The 18,593-nt window shown below is 48.5% G+C and overlaps 1 protein-coding gene across 1 annotated transcript in view; it reads left to right on the top strand.

The window, feature by feature from the left end:
• Positions 1 to 944: 944 nt before the first annotated feature.
• The window catches only part of LSAMP (limbic system associated membrane protein), a 1,353,981-nt gene continuing 1,336,332 nt past the window's right edge, over positions 945 to 18,593 (top strand). The window contains exon 1 of the mRNA XM_073308901.1: positions 945 to 1,301. Within this exon, the coding sequence (XP_073165002.1) occupies positions 1,235 to 1,301 (67 nt within the window). The 5' untranslated portion in view covers positions 945 to 1,234. The remainder of the gene's footprint in view (positions 1,302 to 18,593) is intronic.

Below are 18,593 nucleotides of genomic sequence, written 5' to 3'. Positions count from 1 at the left end.
GAAGCACTATGAAGGTCCTTTGGGAAAAGATGGCACTCCAGTACATAACGACAAGGTTGTTATGCTCGATTTGTGACCTCAGAATGGGCTGCCACGGAGACAAGTGTAAGGGGGCATCATGGTCCAAATGACACGACATGGGCAGATGAACCAGGACTCCTGGATTCTGATCCTCGCTCTACCACAGAGTTGTTTCTTCAAGGTCACACAATCACTTTGCTGCTTTTTCCTCAGCTGGGAAAAGATGCCTTCTTTTGTGAACGGTTTTGAGACTAACAGGTGGGGGATAAGCAGCTGGAGCCAGTAAAGTCTTAGGAGGAAAGTTGCTGGTGCCATGGAAATACCTTTCAGTAACAAAACAAAGAAGAGGCAGGGAGGTGTGGGACACCTCCTGAAAAAAAAATGTTTGCAAGCAGAATTTTCTTAACAGAATGGGCCCAGCTGGTCCTTGGTGATATTGTGTGCTACAGGCAATGGCGTTCCAACAAGGATGAATGTAGCCCAGTGTTTCAAACATTTCCTGGGGGCATCAGCATCTCTGTATCTACAGTCAGCATTCCTGAGTCTCCCACTGGCCTCCACTGTAGTGACACTAGCAGAGCCGGCCCTTTGTGCTGGAGTTCATAATGCAGAACTTTACTGGCTGATATGAGAAATCCAATCAGCCCTACTGCTATCTTTGTTGTATCGATGGGGAAATTATTCCCCCTTTGCTCAGTAACTTCCCCCACACCACTGGTAAGAGCCCGGAGCAGCAGTGAGCCCTACATAGTCCAAGCACCCATGATCTGAGACGTACATTCGATGATGTGTCCATATTTCTATAATATGTATAAAATGGTCTGACTGGCAACACTAGGGGGCAGAGGTGAGATCTTTTCTGCTCTGAGCGCTGTCCTATAAGGCATTGCTTGTTTAAGTGCAGTCGCATTTAGTTGGAGCTGCAGGAGAGAGAGCGACAGAGAGATTCTCTGTGTTTACAGCCAGCGCAGGCTACGACAAGCATCTAACCTGCCCCCCGCCCCCTTTCTCCATCACTTGAAGGAGAGAGTGTGAGGTTATTTGGGAATCTGGCCGTCGTGGGTCAGCTTTCTCTGCACTGGATTGTCCGAGCTGTTAGAACACAGCCCGGGGAGAAAGAAAGGAGACAAGAATCCCATCTTATTTTTTTAAAAGAGAGAGCGAGAGAGCAGGAGAGCGAGAAAGAAAGAGAGACTGACAGACAGACAGAAGCATGAGGACCTACTGGCTGCACAGCATCTGGGTGCTGGGATTCTTCCTGTCCCTCTTCTCCTTGCAAGGTAGGTGATGAGTTCATTTCTTAATGCCTCCCCCAACCCCCTTGTTTGATTTGGGGCTGATGAACTGAGGACAAGTTGGAACATGGAGATGTATCTATTTAAATTCATCCTCCACCTCCTTCAGGAAATAAAAGCCAAGGAGAGATTATTGCTGGTGAATCCTCTGTTTAGAGGACACCTCCTGTGCCTGACTTGCTGTTGGGTTTGTGTTCTTTGCAGGGGACTGCTGGGAGTGGGGGAATCAGCAAAGGAAGGGGCTGGATGGAGCTGGGTGTCCCTGTTCTACTTCCATACGCAGCCTGCGTTGCTTGGCACTTTGGGTTACTAGTGCTGATGCGCCTTTCTGTGGAAATCTCTGTTAAGTTTTTAGAAGGGCCCTTTTTGGTTCTTTGGTATGTCCACACAAACACTGCCTCCTCCCCACCCTCAGAAAAAAAAGTGGGGGAGGCAGAGATGGGAGAAGGAAATGCTCTGGGTATTAGGTTTTGCCAAGTGGGGAACTGTCAGCTGGGTTTCGTGCTTATAGAGCTAAGTGTAAGTAGGATGTAGTTTGAAAGGACGAGAGACATTTTTGGTTGGTTTAGACAGGTTTTCTGTAAACAAGGGTTAAGAGTGAATGCATACTGTACAGTATGTACAAACTAATACACACACTCTGCCCCCCTACACGGACTTGCATTTCATACACAAGAAACACACTCACTCAAACATGCTAATAATCACACATACACACATGCCCATAAATATAACATACAGTGTGTGTAAACTCACTCCAGCTTCCTGTGCCACACACACACTTCTATCTCCCCGTCACATGCAATTCCTATAGTGTCACACCCCTGCATATGCTCACTTCCATAGTCCTCTCTCTCACTCGCGTACACACACACACTCGTGATCCATCTCACCACCACTGTTGGTTTGTGCACATGCTTATCTACCAGGCGGCACCCCTCTTGCACACACACATACATGCTCTTTATTATCTGTATGTCTGGCCTACTCTCTGTCATATGCTGCCTCACACGCACTTGATCTCACACACACACACACACATGATCTCTTGCTCTGGGTCTCTCTCTCTCACACACACCTTCTCTGTCACACTCTGACACCCTGTCCTGCTTATGTATACATTGTCCCTCTTTTCTCCCTAGCTCACACTTGTGCACATGCTGTCCCTCTGTCTCACACATTGTATCAAGCACCCACAGAAACCCCACACCAACTCCCTCCCTTCTGCACACTTTCTCTCAGACATACTAACACAGTCTCTCACATTCACAGGCTCACTCTTTCCCCACCCCTGTTGCATGCCCTTGCTCCCATACGCCTCCCCTCTCTCTGCTGCACACGTTATCTGACTGTTCTCTCTCACACTCTCTCTCACTCACTGTGTCACACATCCATGCTCTCACAGATTTTCTCTCAGCCTCACACTTTCTCAGCTCTGGACTGGGAAACAGGCACTTTCTTCTCCCCATGTGCCCGTTTCTGAGGGAGGAGGGAGAATTTTTCAACACTCACATGCATTTCCCCCCCCCAATAAATGCGTAGCCATTGTGAGCAGTGCAGTCCAATGGCTTGGCTTGAGTGTCCCTCTGCTCTGGGAGAACTGGCACGGACCCATCAAGGAAAACGGACACTGCCAATTCACACAGATTCCAAACACCTCCTTCTATCCCTGATGCTTATTGTCCAACTAAAGCCACTGGTGCTTGAGCCATACGGTGCTTCCAGTACACAAGGTGGTATGAACAGTGACCTGGAGATCCTGAGTCTGGCATAGTTGTGGAGCTGCTTTCACCTTTTGCAGTGACGCTGGTCCTGTGGCTCCCACCACAATCCATGCTAAGCTTGGGAGCTACTATCCTTTAACCTGTTCCCATGCACTAGTTACATAACAACTGCACAAACCCCTAAACTGTGTGTTTCCCTGATGTGGCCAGAGATAATTAACCCTTTGAACGCTGAGCTACCATGTATCCTCTGGAGAGGGGGAGAGAACAATGCTAACACTGGGACCACAACTACAATTCCTCCCTCCTTCAAACTTTTGGATAAGCTGGAACAGAGATCGGAGCCACTCCTGGTTCCAGTTTTGCGGATCTGAAAGCCAGCCATGGAATTTACATCTCTAGTCCTCAGGGAGTGAGAGCCTGTAGAAGGCAGGCTGTGGGGGCTGCCCAGGAGAGGCAGGGCGCTGTGGTGAGCAAATCAAAAGGTGCTGAAGCGGTTAAAAGGAAAAATGCTGCACTCCACAATATTCAATGGTAATGAGCCCAGAATGTGTCAGTAACACTGGCAAGAGTGACTGTGTGGGGCTGTTACTCTAGAGTACTGGAGTATTGATTTGGACAGGGAATGCCCCCTCACATGGCTTCCAAACGCCATCCCAGCACTGCATGTTGCAGACAGCTAGCTAACTGGGCTTGACGTTTTTTGAGCCACCCTAAAACAGGCTGCCCCCCTCGGTCTGTCTAGGGGCATATGTGTATATAGAGGTGACATTTCCCTTGTTCCACTCTCCCACAGGCGACTGAGCTGAGAGCAAAAGGGAACTGGGCTGATGTTGTGGGGCGCAGCCAAGCTGTGACCGAATGGCAGGCAGTGGAGGGAGAGGGGATCGCAGCTGAGGCTGGCAGGAGAGCTAAGGACTGCACAGTGCCAAGTGACTCACACAGGCTGTCTCCTCTGGTGCCTTTGCCAGGGTACATGAAACAGGTTGAATGTCCCCTCTGCCTGGCTGGGCTCAGGGGCATGGGGATGGAGAGGGGGCTTTGCTCTTTTTCCCCTTGTCAGGGCTCGAGGCTTGCAGCCTTGCACTGAGTTTCACTCTCCTCACTCCCGTGCTGGGTGCTACTCTGCTTCTGCTTGGTGGCAGGATAGGACTCCCGTTCTCCCTGAACCTCACCCTCAGGCTGGGCTGGGCCTATGTCCCCGCATTCCCCTGGTGCCAACCAGTGCTCCCAAAGTGGGCTCTTACAAACTCTGCCATGCATTGCCTCGGCCCCACTGCCCTGTTTGAGCTGGAGGCACACAGCTCCCATGCTCCCCAGCACCCCACTCCGGTTTGAATCCATGGGGCTGACTCTTGGACCACACCATGCCCTCAAATCTGCACAGCCTTCAGTGTCTTGATTTATTTGCCAGCATTTTATCTTCATGGGCTTCGTCAGTAGATATTTCATTAGCCAGTGTAGCATGGTGGTGGAGGGGTGTGACAGCATGGCATATATGTGTTAGTCTGTGGTGCCTGTTTGCTGGTGAACATGATGGGTTTGTGCAGTATCTGTGCATCACTGAGGCAAGGGAAAAGTCTTTCCCCACTTCCTTGGATATACTTTTCTTTCTAGTTATTTTCAGTGTGTCTAATGCAATCAGGGAGCACTCCCCACACATGGCTGTATTGGCGAGATAACGACTCTCTCAGCTGGTTTACGTTCCCTTAAGTGATGAAGATGTGCAAGGCCCAAGGTGAAGCTGAATTTACTTGCAGACACTGAATGGGGGGAGAAGGCAGAAAAAGCTGGTTATTTGAGTACTGAAAACAAGGATTTTTCAGTCAAACCCCATGAGTTTGCTCTAGCCCTGCCCCAACACCCGCAGACCACTGTAACTCAGTATACACAAAAAGAAAAGGAGTACTTGTGGCACCTTAGAGACTAACCAATTTATTTGAGCATGAGCTTTCGTGAGCTACAGCTCACTTCATCGGATGCATACCGTGGAAACTGCAGAAGGCATTATATACACACAGAGACCATGAAACAATACCTCCTCCCGCCCCACTGTCCTGCTGGTAATAGCTTATCTAAAGTGATCATCAAGTTGGGCCATTTCCAGCACAAATCCAGGTTTTCTCACCCTCTCCCCCCCGCCCCAAACTCACTCTCCTGCTGGTAATAGCCCATCCAAAGTGACCACTCTCTTCACAATGTGTATGATAATCAAGGTGGGCCATTTCCTGCACAAATCTAGGTTCTCTCACTCCCTCACCCCCCTCCAAAAACCACACACACAAACTCACTCTCCTGCTGGTAATAGCTTATCCAAAGTGACCAAAAACATTCATAAACCAGTCGGAGAACACTTCAATCTCTCTGGTCACGCAATCACAGACATGAAGGTCGCTATCTCACAACAAAAAAACTTCAAATCCAGACTCCAGCGAGAAACTGCTGAATTGGAATTCATTTGCAAATTGGATACTATTAATTTAGGCTTAAATAGAGACTGGGAGTGGCTAAGTCATTATGCAAGGTAGCCTATTTCCCCTTGTTTTTTCCTACCCCTGCCCCCGACGTTCTGGTTAAACTTGGATTTAAACTTGGAGAGTGGTCAGTTTGGATGAGCTATTGCCAGCAGGAGAGTGAGTTTGTGTGTGTGTGTGTGTGTGTTCCCCCGGGGGCGGGGGGGGGGGGGTGAGAAAGCCTGGATTAGTGCTGGAAATGGTCCACCTTGATTATCATACACATTGTGAAGAGAGTGGTCACTTTGGATGGGCTATTACCAGCAGGAGAGTGAGTTTGTGTGTGTATGGGGGTGAGGGAGTGAGAAAACCTGGATTTGTGCTGGAAATGGCCCACCTTGATTATCATACACATTGTGAAGAGAGTGGTCACTTTGGATGGGCTATTACCAGCAGGAGAGTGAGTTTGTGTGTGGGGGGGGCGGAGGGTGAGAAAACTTGGATTTGTGCTGGAAATGGCCCAACTTGATGATCACTTTAGATAAGCTATTACCAGCAGGACAGTGGGGTGGGAAGGGGTATTGTTTCATGGTCTCTGTGTGTATATAATGTCTACTGCAGTTTCCACGGTATGCATCCGATGAAGTGAGCTGTAGCTCACGAAAGCTCATGCTCAAATAAATTGGTTAGTCTCTAAGGTGCCACAAGTACTCCTTTTCTTTTTGCGAATACAGAGTAACATGGCTGTTACTCTGAAACCTGTCGATATAGACAATAACTACCACCCCAGTAATGACCCAATCCCTCCCCCAGTTATACACCGCCACTCTCAGTCATGTCATCTGAAGGCTTTACTATGACAAACAGAGGCCTGCTCCAACTCTCAGGCTCTAATTCCCCTCTCCTTGTCCTGAGACAAGTGCCATCAGGCAGGCTCTGAGGCTGGTGCTGGGAACAAAAAGCCAGGTGGTCTCTGGCACTAGCATGGGTTTACGAGGGCACGGGACCTTCTCATTCCCTGCCCCTTACACAGGGGCTGGGGTGGTCAGTCCCCATGCTTAGGGTCACACAGCGATTGCTCTCCCCTGCCCTTCTACCTTGGGGGCATTCCTGTATCTTGGGGCTTCAGGCAAGAGAGTAAACAACTTAAAGGAGCCACCACCTGCATTTCCTTTCACCCCACAAACAACAGGGGCTTCTTGAAACACTCCTTTCCAGCACCTCCTACTTCTCCCCTGTCTCCTACCATCATTGATCAATGGGAGAAGCAGCCCTTTAGAACCTTCTTGTCCTGTGACAGCAGCACCTCCTGCAGCCCTCCCGCCCACCCCGGACTTCTGCAATCCAGCAGTGGGATGGGATTAACCCTCATTGGGGGAGGTGAGATTCTGCACATAGGTGACTGGATGAGAGCTAGGCTCATTCTGATGTGAACTTCAAAGTTCAGGGCTAGATATAACCACTGGAATGGAAGCCTGGCCCTTTCTATGGGATGCAGTTCTCTGAGCAATCAAGCTGTGCTGGGGGCGTGCTGAGTGGGTGGGTGAATGAGAAGGGTGCTTATTTGGCAGAGACAGGGTACTTCTGGGATCAGTCCATCCCTCCTGCTTAATGCTGTAAAATGAGAACAAAGGGTGCTATGGTGAGATTAAGAGCCAATGAAAGGGAAGTCTTCTCCACTGGGCCTATAGAAAACCTGCAGAACTCCCTGCCGGAAGAGAGTCACTGGGGTTACTGAGACTAGGTTTTGGAATGGGCTGGATGATTTTATGACCATGAATACAACTAGCTGAAGAGCAAGCTGAAGAGGGTACTGAAAACTTGTGCTTCAGGGAAGCATATGGGGATTTGTGTGGAATATATCTAGCCACCCACAGATAGCATTGCACAACTGGTCAGGTACCTTACTAGTGGGGTCCCTTTTCTGGGAGACGCTGCCAGTGGCAGGAGATTGAGTTCAGTGACCCAACAGCAAATTCTCCCTCTTTAAGAAGTTCCCTTTTCCTTAAAGAAGAATGTGCTGTGATTTCATGTGCTGTTCAGACTCAGCCAGGGAATCGCTTTGATGGATGAAGCACACTCCTTGTTATCGTTTTGTCCAGGAGAAAAAAAAAATATCAGTCACAACACAGACCATCTTGTCCAGCGCTGACAATGAGAAGAGAAAATGGTGAGGGCAGAATGGATAGCATTTTGGGTGAGCAGTCTAGAGAGTTCTCCCTCCCAGTGTGGGGTAGGGTGGGGTTCTGGTGGGAGAGAGATAGAGACTGCCCCTCCCAGTGTAGGACGGGAACACTATGGAAGGACAGGTACAAAGGCAGCCTTCCCATTGATTAAGGGTACGGAACAGCTTCCATATGGGGAAAGGACTGCAACTATTCAACTTAGAAAAGAGATGACATAGGGGGGATAGGACAGAGGTCTAATGGTGTGGGGAAAGTGAATAAGAAAGTGTTATTTACCCCTTCATATAACACAAGAATCAGGGGTCACCCAATGAAATTAATAGCAGCAGGTTTAAAACAAACAAAAGGGAAGTACTTCTTCACACAAAGCACAGTCAACCTGTGGAACTCATTGCCAGGGGAAGTTGTGAAGGGCAAAAGTATAACTTGGTTAAAAAAGAAGTAGATAAGTTCATGGAGGATCAGTCCATCAATGGCTATTAGCTAAGATGGTCAGGGATGCAGCCGCATGCTCAGCGTGCCCCTAAGCTAGAAGCTGGGATTGGACAAGAGGGGATGGAGCATTCAATAATTGCCCTGTTCTGTTCATTCTCTCTGAAGCATCTGACACCAGCCATTGTTGGAAGACAGGATACTGGGCTAGATGGACCATTGGTCTGATCCAGTATGGCTGTTTCTATGTGAAGAGTGGAGCAGAGGGGACTCTGGGTGGGGGGAAGAGGCAAAGAAAGAGGCCCTCCCGGTGTGGGGCAGGGGGGACTCTGGGAATTAGTGATGCAAATACAAATGGGTGAAGAAAGAGAGGTAATGCCCTGATTTTGTTCTATGCCATTTGCCTTAATGCAGCTCAGAGGAAGGTGAATTATTAGGGTTATGGCCCAAGGGAAGAGTTGAGATTTGAGGTTGATGTTTGATATTCAGAGCTCAGTCCTGCCTTGGCTGGAGCATGTATCCTGTCCAGCCAGGACAAGGTTCCCCATCCCACTCATGCAGAAAGAAGCAGGGAAGTGCTTTGAAGGGTGCACCTCTGCTTCCCTGAGCCATAGCAGAGTTTGCCCTGGCTAGGGCTTGCTGATGCTTCCTTCCTCTGAAGCATCAGGGATGGCCATGTCTGGAGAAGGGACATTGGGCAGGGTGGGGGACAGGGCTCTGAGGTGGCACCAAGCATTCTGTCTCTTAGGGGTTTGGCTGGCTGGTGTGCTGTTCACATGCTTGCTATCTAACTGATCACCATATGTGGGGTCAGGATGGAATTTTCCACCAGGCCAGATTGATAGGGACGTTGGGGCTTTCTGCCTTCCTCTGCAGCATGTGGATGTGGATCACTTGCCAGGAGTAGCTGGGTATATCTCACTTAATTTCCCTGCCATTGCAGGGGCCTCTGTCTTGTTGCACTTCATTCCCTCCTATTCTCTGGCTGTGGTACATAATTTCTGTGGGCTGTATACTTTGGTCTAAGTTTGGTTGTTGGGTTTAGTGTGCAGGGGGGAGGGTATTAGTGGCCTGTGATATACTGGCGGTCAGACTAGGTGATCCTATGGTTCCTTCTGGCTTTAAACTCTATGGGTTTTACAGCATATGCAGGCAGCTGGCTGATGGGCCTGGACCTACCCCCTTCTTAGGGCTGTACCCCAGTGCTTCCTGAAGCTCTATGGAAGAATCCTGCCCTACTATTTCCACTGGAAAAAGTATCTTCCTTCCCCCTCTTTCCCACTCATTCATGAGCCCAGGCCAAGATTTGGGGCTGGCTTGTAGTGCTGCTGTTACTGGATTCTATAGGTTGGATTTCAAGGGTAGGAGTCCAGGTTTGAGGGGAAATGGGGACATTCATGTTAAGGCTGGAGGGATGGGATCAGAGCTGGGGCTGGTGATTAGGATAAGGTGTTTGGATCTGAAGATAAGTTTAAGGTAAGGGTTTAGCTAAAATCGAGGGCGACATAGATGGAGATTTGGCCTCAAAAATTGGAGTTTGTGAGTTTCCTGTTCAATTAGAGCCACCCTAAATTAACTCCTATGTCTGAAGCCAGCCTGTCCTTGAAATCAACTCCTCTCTGCAGGGCTTGGGCTCTGGCTGACCTTGGGGAAGTCTCTTTCCTCGTTCCTTTCAGGGCTGGAGGGAATCTCTCTTAAATAAAACGATCCTTAGATTTTTTGTCATTTCTATAAAAAATGAAGAATTGCCTTGTGGAGGGTGTGTGACAGAGAGAGAATGTGAGCGATGAAGGGGGGAATGAACAAGGAGACAAATGGAAGGCACTGGCAACAGCCATGGAGTTTCCAGCAGGGAAATGAATAGTGTATCAGTGCACAGCCGTCCGGGTGTGAGGGTGCAATGCCTTTGTGAGTAATCACAGGTTTCCCACTCTGCCCTTTAGCACTTGTATGTAGTGGGTTGCAGTCTGGAACCACTTAATCCTTACAACCCACTGGGACAATAACCATTAATATCCTCCCTCGTACCCTCCCGCTCATGCACCTGCATATGGCTAGGCCCTAAGTGATTTACCCAAGGCCACACCACAAGTTATTGGCAGAGCTGACTCAAAGCCTTACTGAGTACTAGCCTTCTGCCCAGTGCACAGAACCTTCAGGTGTTTGTAAAAAGGCTCATGTGGCCATACACTTGTGTGTGTATGTTGGTCAATGTGTTTGCAGGTGAGGATTCACATGCACTCATCTCTCACGTATTCAAAGGAGCATCTATGATTTTTGCTTGTATAGATATGTTCCAATGCACATGAGTGTGTATCTGCCTTTGAGCGTGTGGGTGTGTGCACACGCATTTGTGTCTTGTAAGTATACTGCAGTGCATGAAGTGATTGCATGCATTCCTACGCATGGATCCAGGAGTGTGCATGTGTTTGCACACGTCTGGTATGAAGCCGTGGCTATGTGCGTTTGAATGAGTCTTCTCTTGTGTTTTGAAGGGTGCATGCCACAGGCAGTGGATTAGAGAGATGGAGGGAGAGGGTTAGTGTGTGTGTGTGTATTAAAATATGCATGATGCCTGTGTGTGTGGTCACCATTGGTAAGGATGCTTGTACAGTAGGCGTGTGTTAATAACTATGGTTGCTGGGAGTATGCCGGGGGTATGTGTGGAGAGTATTCCTGTATAGTTCAATGGGTGCACAATTAAGGCCAAATTTACCCTAAAAGTGCTTTGCTGGCATAGCTATACCTGTATACTACACCTTTGAAGTGCTCCTAGTGTGAAAATGACTCATACCAGCAAAACTGCACTTTTGCCAGTATAGCTATTTCAGCTCCTGAGCCATATATCCAAATCTCAACATTCACTCAAAAATATCAATACGTTTCTAGCTCATATGGTTATGAAGATCAGGTTGAAAATGTGAACTTAGTGTAACCTATCTAGTCTGCAGACAGCCTTCAGCAACAGCTCTGGAAGTGGTGAACTGTTCCATTCATCACAGACAAGTGCTAACGCCCAGATTCCCCTCTGCGAATACCACCCCAGATGATGGCTTTTTGTGTGGCTGAAGAAGATGGGGTGGCCAGGTCTATTACAGTCAGGCAGCTATAGCGGGCTGTTGAGGTAAATATTAAAGAAGACACCCCTGCTACCATCCCTGCTTTGCCTGGAGAGGTGGGGAGTGGAGAAGGGACCCCATCTGATGCTCCTGAGGAGAGTAAGAGAGCCTATGCTACAGTCTCAGCCTCTTTGGAAGGGCAGGGAGGCCCTGTCACTCTAAGTGAGAGGTGGGACCAGAGGAATGGAGCTGTGGGGTTCTCATGTGCCTAGGGCCTGGAGTGTCTCCACTTCTGGAAGAGACCAGGGACTGCAGGGCTGTATGAAAATGGAACAAAAACTCGCCTATGAACTTTCTGAAATGTCCAGAGGGGGTTTGCGTTCTGATTCATTTCTGATCTGGAGCGACAGTTAGGAACTTATTTAATCTGAGGAAGCTCTGACTTCTCCTTCAGGGAAATATGAGCGCAATTGGCACCTAAATACATGGAGTGTGTGTGCGTGCGTGCGTGTGTGTGTGTGTGTGTGTGTGTGTGTACAGCACCTGTGCTCTGATAGCTGGAATTAGCGTCTAGCCAGATAATGAGCGGTTGTTGTTTACTATGTTCAGTTCTGGGCACTTCAATTCCAGAGAGATGTAAACAAAATTAGAGTGAATTCAGAGAAGAGCAACAAAAACGATTAAGGGGCTGGAGGGACTACCTGACTTATGAGGAAAGCTTTAAAGAGCTAAACACATGGCTAGCTTGGCCAAGTGACTAAAGAGGAGATGTACTAATGATCTCTGTGTATCGGAGAGTGTGAAGCCCAAGGAGGAAGAGGGATTGTTTCAGGTGGCCTGAGAAGCAGAACTAGAAATCATGGTGCAAAATTAAGAAAAGAGGAAATCTGGGAAGGAAAAAATTATCTTGCACTGAGAGATGTATTTGACTGTGGAATAGTTTCCCCAAGGGAAATGAGCGAAGCCCTATCATCTGGGACATTTAAAACTAGACTGGGCAAAGCCCTGGAGAATAATTTGTGCGGAACAATCCTGCAAAGGTCTCTCGGGAGATAGTCTAGATGCCTTAATAGATTCGTACGCAATCACTAATTTCTATGCACTTACTGAACCAGAACAAATTCCCCCAATCTGGAAAATAAGTGCATTGCTTGTCTTTAAATCATTTCTCTTTCTTGTATTATATTATTCTGCTGTGAGGAAGACATTGGAGAGGGGCTGAGAACCCCTGGATACTTTCTTACTACGGTCACTAAAGTAAGATACTAGCTTTCATGGGTTTGGTTTCAACCCCCCTCTTTCATTTAGTGGAAGCTGAAAATGACTGTGAGGGGCCATTGATCCTCAGTCTACTAGGTAGTTGGGTGGAGGTGACGTCTAGGATGACCCCAGACACCTTTGAGGTGAAACCTCATGGTCAGCACTCTATTCTCCAGGATCCCTGACCAGCTGAAATTCTAACTAATGTCCCACCCTGACCGTGTGATATGCATATATCCCCACCTCTCCCCTCCTTTATCCCATCATTTTTCTAAGCGGGTAACTGGACAAAGGGATAGTTAGTCTGAGGCCAGCAGTGATGTGGCTGAATTCATTTGTGTGAATTCACTTCTTGTGTGTCACAGGAGCTGAGATCAAAACAGACCCTCTGTAATCTGGAGGTAGTTGACCTGGTGAGTAAGCCAAAAATGGAGCCTCCATATGACGAAGCTAGAAGGAGACACACTAAGCTTGTCTCTGGGGGATGTTATCAGTTGTTTTTTGCCTCCTTCACCCCCAGGTAAGTAATTGGATTGTGAGTGACCCCCTGAAATTAAACAGGTGACTTTGGTTGTTGAGCTTTGGCCAAACGGGTCCAGTGACAGCAGCCTGGGAAGCCATGGTGTAATGACTGCTGTGTTGGCTAGGGTTGCCAGGTGTCCGGTTTTTGACCCGAATCCCTGGTTGAAAAGGGACCCTAGTGGCTCTGTTATAAGTCCAGTCGGCGGCGCAGCAGGGGCCCGGGGCTAATGCAGGCTCCCTGCCTGCCCTAGCTCCATACGGCTCCCAGAAGTGGCAGCCGGATCCCTGTGACCCCTAGACGCATGGGTGGCCAAGGAGGCTCTGCGTGCTGCCCCCGCCCTGAGTTCCAGATCTGCAGCTTCCATTGGCCGGGAACTGCGACCAATGGGAGCTTCAGGGGCAGTGCCTGCAGGCGCGACAGCAGTGCGTGGAGCCTCCCTGGCCACCCATGTGCCTAGGGGCTGCAGGGACCTGGCAGCCACTTCCTGGGAGCTGCAGTAAGGACTGCTGGGACCTCAAACCCCCTCCCACACCCCAAACCCCTGCCCCAGCCCAGAGCCCCCTCCTGCACCCCAAACCCCTCATCCCTGGCCACACCCCAGAGCCTGCACCCCCAGCCAGAGCCGTCACCCCCATCTCGCACCCCTGCCCCAGCCCAGTGAAAGTGAGTGAGGGTGGGAAAGAGTGAGCAATGGAGGGAGAGGGTATGGAGTGAGTTGGGGCAGGGCCTTGGAGAAGGAGTGGGGAACGGGTGTTCAGTTTTGTGCCATTAGACAATTGGCAACCCTAATGTTGGCTGGCTAGTGAGAGACCTCCAGAGCTAAAAGCATGAGTCTCTACAGTTTGAGCCAAAGAACCAGGCTCTGAAGCTGGGGATGTAACAGTTTCATATCCTCTATGGAGCAGCAAGGGGGAGGAGGGAGCAAAGAATGCACGCTGAACAGCGGGTTACAGCTGCACTGTGGGAATGCCTCTGGAGTTGCTGTGGCTTAATATAGCAATCCACTGGGATCCCATGTGTGTGCACAGGAACTTGAGATAGCTGCAAAGTGAGCCTGCATTGCTGGAAGTGTGTGGAAAGACGTGCCCTTCACTTGGATTGGATCAGAGGTGAAACATCACTAATTCCGCCTTGTTGCGGTAAAACCACAAAATCCCCTGGACTGCACAGGGGAGGAAATTCCCCCTTGCTTTGGTCAGGCACAGAGGGTGCTGGTTTTGTGGCTGGTTTCTCCAATGAGAAAAGAGGGTGTGGGGAGAAACGGAGTCAAGGATGACAGTTGTTTTGCTTTTCTCAGTGACTGGCAAAAGAAGAAGGCTTTTCACGATCTGGGAATGTCAGCTTTTTGAAGGAGGAAACACATCTACCTGTGTGTCTGTCTAGCCACGCTGGGAAACACACTCCCAGCTACAATATATCCCAAGACAATTCAAGGGAGGGAGACTAGCCTTGCAACAGGTACTTAAAGCCAGGGCTGGTTAGTAAGCATATCACTAGCCTGAATAAGTTCTTTCTTTGCTTCTGATGGCTTGTTATTTGTGTGTGGTGGTGGGGTTGTTTTGGTTCCTTTACCCATTGTGGGAAAGATAAATGCATTTTATTTTATTCTGGTTTTGACCTTGGCTTGCCTGGAGTGGTCTTATTGTTATAAACCAACTAGTCTTTGACATATGGTGTTTGTAGTGGGATTCAGCTTAGGTGCTAAACAGCATAAAACTGAAATCAAAAGCTAAGCAGCCCAATGGAAGCATTGTGCATGACTTCTGACCACCCAAGGGAGAGAACAAAAGCTCGATGGAGCCACTGATGAGCTACTCCAAAGGATCTGTGTGTCACACGGATACAAAACGGCGCCCAGGCTGCCAAAGCTAAGGAGCAAGATGTAGTATAAGCTCCATGTTGCCGAGCTGCAGCCAGGTGGTGACCCAGCTGGACAAGCTGGGGGCACTACTAATATGACTAGTGGCTCAACAAGCTGAGATGAAGAGGAGACAGCAGCTGGCCAGGAGAATTCCCAATATTCCAGCAGTAAACAGCCGCAGTAAAGGGTGGAACAGCCCTGGGCAGAGGTGCAGCAGATGGAGTAGCAGCAGTGTAAATGAATTGCAAGGCTTTTAAACAAAGAGTCCTGCCTGGTTCCAGTGTAGAATGACTGAGCTGTTAAAACTAACACCGGAGGGTGACATAGAGGCCTATCTCTTAGGAGCAACTGATCCATGTTCAACTGCTGTTCACATGAAACCTTTGTCCACTTTGGCCTTCATGCTGGAGGTGTTCCCAAGGGAGGAAATTTCACATGCCATGCAGATGGAGTGAATTTCCCTTGGGGGCCTAAGGTAAGGCAGTGGGATTGCACAGGTATAACTAGGGCTATAGGATAGCCTGCAGAACCTACAGAATTGGCGAGGATGCATGAAAAGGTAAGTGCCCAGTTTGATTCGCAGAACCAGGTAGCCTTTGCAAGGACTGACCGCGAGAGAGCCCCTCTTTACACGTAAGCTGAGCACCTGTGCCTTGCAAATCAGTGAGAGTCACCTTACAAAACAGAACAGTGTATTCCATTCACTGCGTCATATATGGCCAGAGTCGACACTGCATAAAATTTTGATAATTTCACATTTAAAAATGTAGCAGAAAGTCTCATTCATACAGCTTCACTGAAAATGCCATGAACTGTTCATTCCCCACTGTCGGATGTTCAATAAACCTAAATAATGCAGCTATTTACATCCAGAAGCTTTGCTTCACAACCACAAGGATTAGATACTTCTTTTAAAAAAAGAAAAAAAAGAAAAAAAGCTTAGATAGGGTGGGAAATTTTATAAGCCTCAGGAAATGGCTTGTGGCCTATGCTTGACTCATGATCCCAGGGTAGTGAAACCCTGATATGAGGCTTACATTGAAAAACATGTGTTCTTAGGGTGCACATGTGCACCTGAAAACCAAATACCTTCCTGTTTCCTGGGCCTGACGTGGTGCCTTTGTCAGTTTTACAAGCACCGGTGTTTTGTCCCAGTTTTTATAACCCCTTTGCAGACTGGTGGCCTGAATGAGCTGCCAGCTGGCTGAGCTGTGAAACTGGGTGAGGACATGTGCACATCCTCCGTCCTAAGTCCTGTCCTATATTAATACCCTAGCTTCCCCTCCCCAGGCTTCCCTCTGACCTTCCCCTACTCAAGGCCCTTAAACCAGCCTTCTCTGGCATGGAGAATCAAATCCATAGGGTGGAAAGGAGGGAGAGGGAAGACGGTTGCCTGCATGAGGAGAGGGAGAAATGGAACATCCTCTTCCTTTCACCAAGGCAGACCTCCTTGATGCTGCCAGGGTACCCTTTCCTCACATCCCAAGGGGTGTCCTGTTTCTTCCACTTTGAAATTCTGATCCCACCCTAGAAATCACTGACCTCAAAGTAAGAAATAAGGGAGAACATTACCCAATGTGCTTATTTAAACCAAGGCCTCAATCAAGGGGATCCCCCACTGTTGCTGTTCTGTGAAGCTTTCCTTCTCTGGAGTCTTCCCATTTCACAGTCACTCACGGGCATCTGCTCCTTCCTCCCCCTCTCGAGCCAAATGTGCAAATGCCTCTAACATGCCCCCCCATCTCTTCTGAAACAACCCCCCTGGCCAGCTGACAGTGAGCAGTTGGAAAAATCAGGGAGCCAAAAATACCCACTCTGCAGTCCTGAAAGAACAATGCAAAAGATCTCAGGTGCAGTTATATGTCAGTTAATCAAGGAACCTGCTGGCTTTGCACTGTGGGTAGTCGCAGGGTCCTTTACAGCTGCATCAGATGTTCCATGCAACACACAGAGACACAGACACTTCCTCCTGCCATGGCTGCTACTAACCTCAGTGAATTTCCTGTCAGTTCATCTCTCATAATATTAGTACTTTGCACTTTTCATTCATGTACCATTTAAGGGCTTTAATATAGGTGGATAAACATTGTTAACATCTCCCCATTTTATAGAGGGGGAAACTAAGGCTGTGACTTGCCTAAGGTCACACAGCAAGTCAGTAGCAGAGCTGAGACTAGAATTCAGATCTCAGAACTCTCCAGTCAGGGCTCTAGCCACGGACCCACACTGGGAAGAGCGGTACTTCTCAAGTGACGGGCTGTGGGTCTCCAGAGCTGGTGGCAGAAAAAGTGGAGAAGCATTCAGCTGTGCAGGTGGGGTGAATGATCCAGGAAAGGGACTTTCCTAATGTGCACAGGGAGACATTTGGAGAAACCGCTGGGGGAGGAACAGGAATTCATTTGACAAGCCTTAGAAACCTAGTCCAGTTAATAAGAGTTCTGCAAAGGCACAGGCAGGGAGAGCCATTAAAAGAAGATAGCTTCTCTCAAGACCCTCTCAGCTGCAGCTGGCTACGGTAGCAAAAGATAACTTCCTTGTCTCTGTTTTCAGCGCCCAAGTGGCCCAGAATAGTAGTTCTGAAAGCAGCGCTGTTTAATATTGTCTTTGATGAGGGATCCAACGGGAGCCCTGGGCTCATGTTGCTCAGCTTTGTTAGTTTCAGACCCTACGGCAAGAAGCCGTTGCCTTCAAAGTCTAGGAAGGGCCACGTTACGGGTGAACTGCATAGCAAAAATCCCACTTTGTCAATTCAAATGGCACTCACCTCGCAGAAATGTCTGCTTATTTTAATCAGCAGCGTGGCGTGTGAAGTAGAGTGCATGAAGGCTGCAGCGTGCTATTGCCTCGAGATAAACGTCTAACCCTGATGAGATTACGCTTACCCTCACCCCTAGAGAAACCTAATGAAGAAAGCATTATATCACTATTTAATATGCTGGCCTGTCTGCCTCTCCTTCCGTAAGGTTTCCAGAAAACTTTAATCAATTAAGACTTTAAAATTACACTTTGTGGGAGGCCAAGATCTTAGCAGAAGGTGGCTCAAAACACCTGTTGTTTGCTTTGCTGAGAAAGAGGTACATTGCCTTGTCCTCTGCATTATGTCCTTTAAACAGAGACTCCAAACACATGCTCCTTGGCCTAGGTTCCTGTTCTAATCAAACATGAGTCCCTGAGGTCATAGAATCTGTGACTGAAGCGTGACTTTTGTTAGGCCTGCCAGAGATTCTCTTTCACCTTCTCTTCACCTAGCAAATAATACCCAGAAGGCTCAGTTACCATAAAGACTTACACCTGGATGTGATGTCCAAAGCGGCTTCCAGTTGCCATGATTAGGTACCCCTCATGTAGCTAGCTAGGTTCTTAAATTGGTGCCTGTCACCCATAGTATCTGAGCATAGCAGGTCCAGATGCAGCAACAAACAGGGTCTCTGCATGCAATGTTGAGTGAGAGTGCCATGTTCTCATGGTCTGAGCCAGGGATTTATGAGTCCTGACCCTGATCTTGCCACCTCTTTGTGCCTCGGTTTCCACATTTGTAAAATGGGGATCACCTCACTGGGTAGTTGTGAGGGCTAACTAAAGCTAAGGTTGGTAAAACGATAAAAGTGCTATGTAAGTATTTTTTTGGATGCCCAAAAGAATCCTGATACCAATACATCTGGGCCTGCTGACTGTGATGTTCAACAAAAGCCTCACTAAAACTGAGTCTAAGAAACTGATGTGTTACTGTTTTGAGTGCTGGACCGCAGCATGCTGGTTTTACCCTTCCCTTTAATATA

This window comes from Lepidochelys kempii, chromosome 1 (genome assembly GCF_965140265.1).
Source record: "Lepidochelys kempii isolate rLepKem1 chromosome 1, rLepKem1.hap2, whole genome shotgun sequence".
NCBI lineage: Eukaryota > Metazoa > Chordata > Testudines > Cheloniidae > Lepidochelys > Lepidochelys kempii.
Note: the sequence above shows the minus strand (reverse complement) of the source record. Positions and strands in the feature narration are given on the sequence as shown.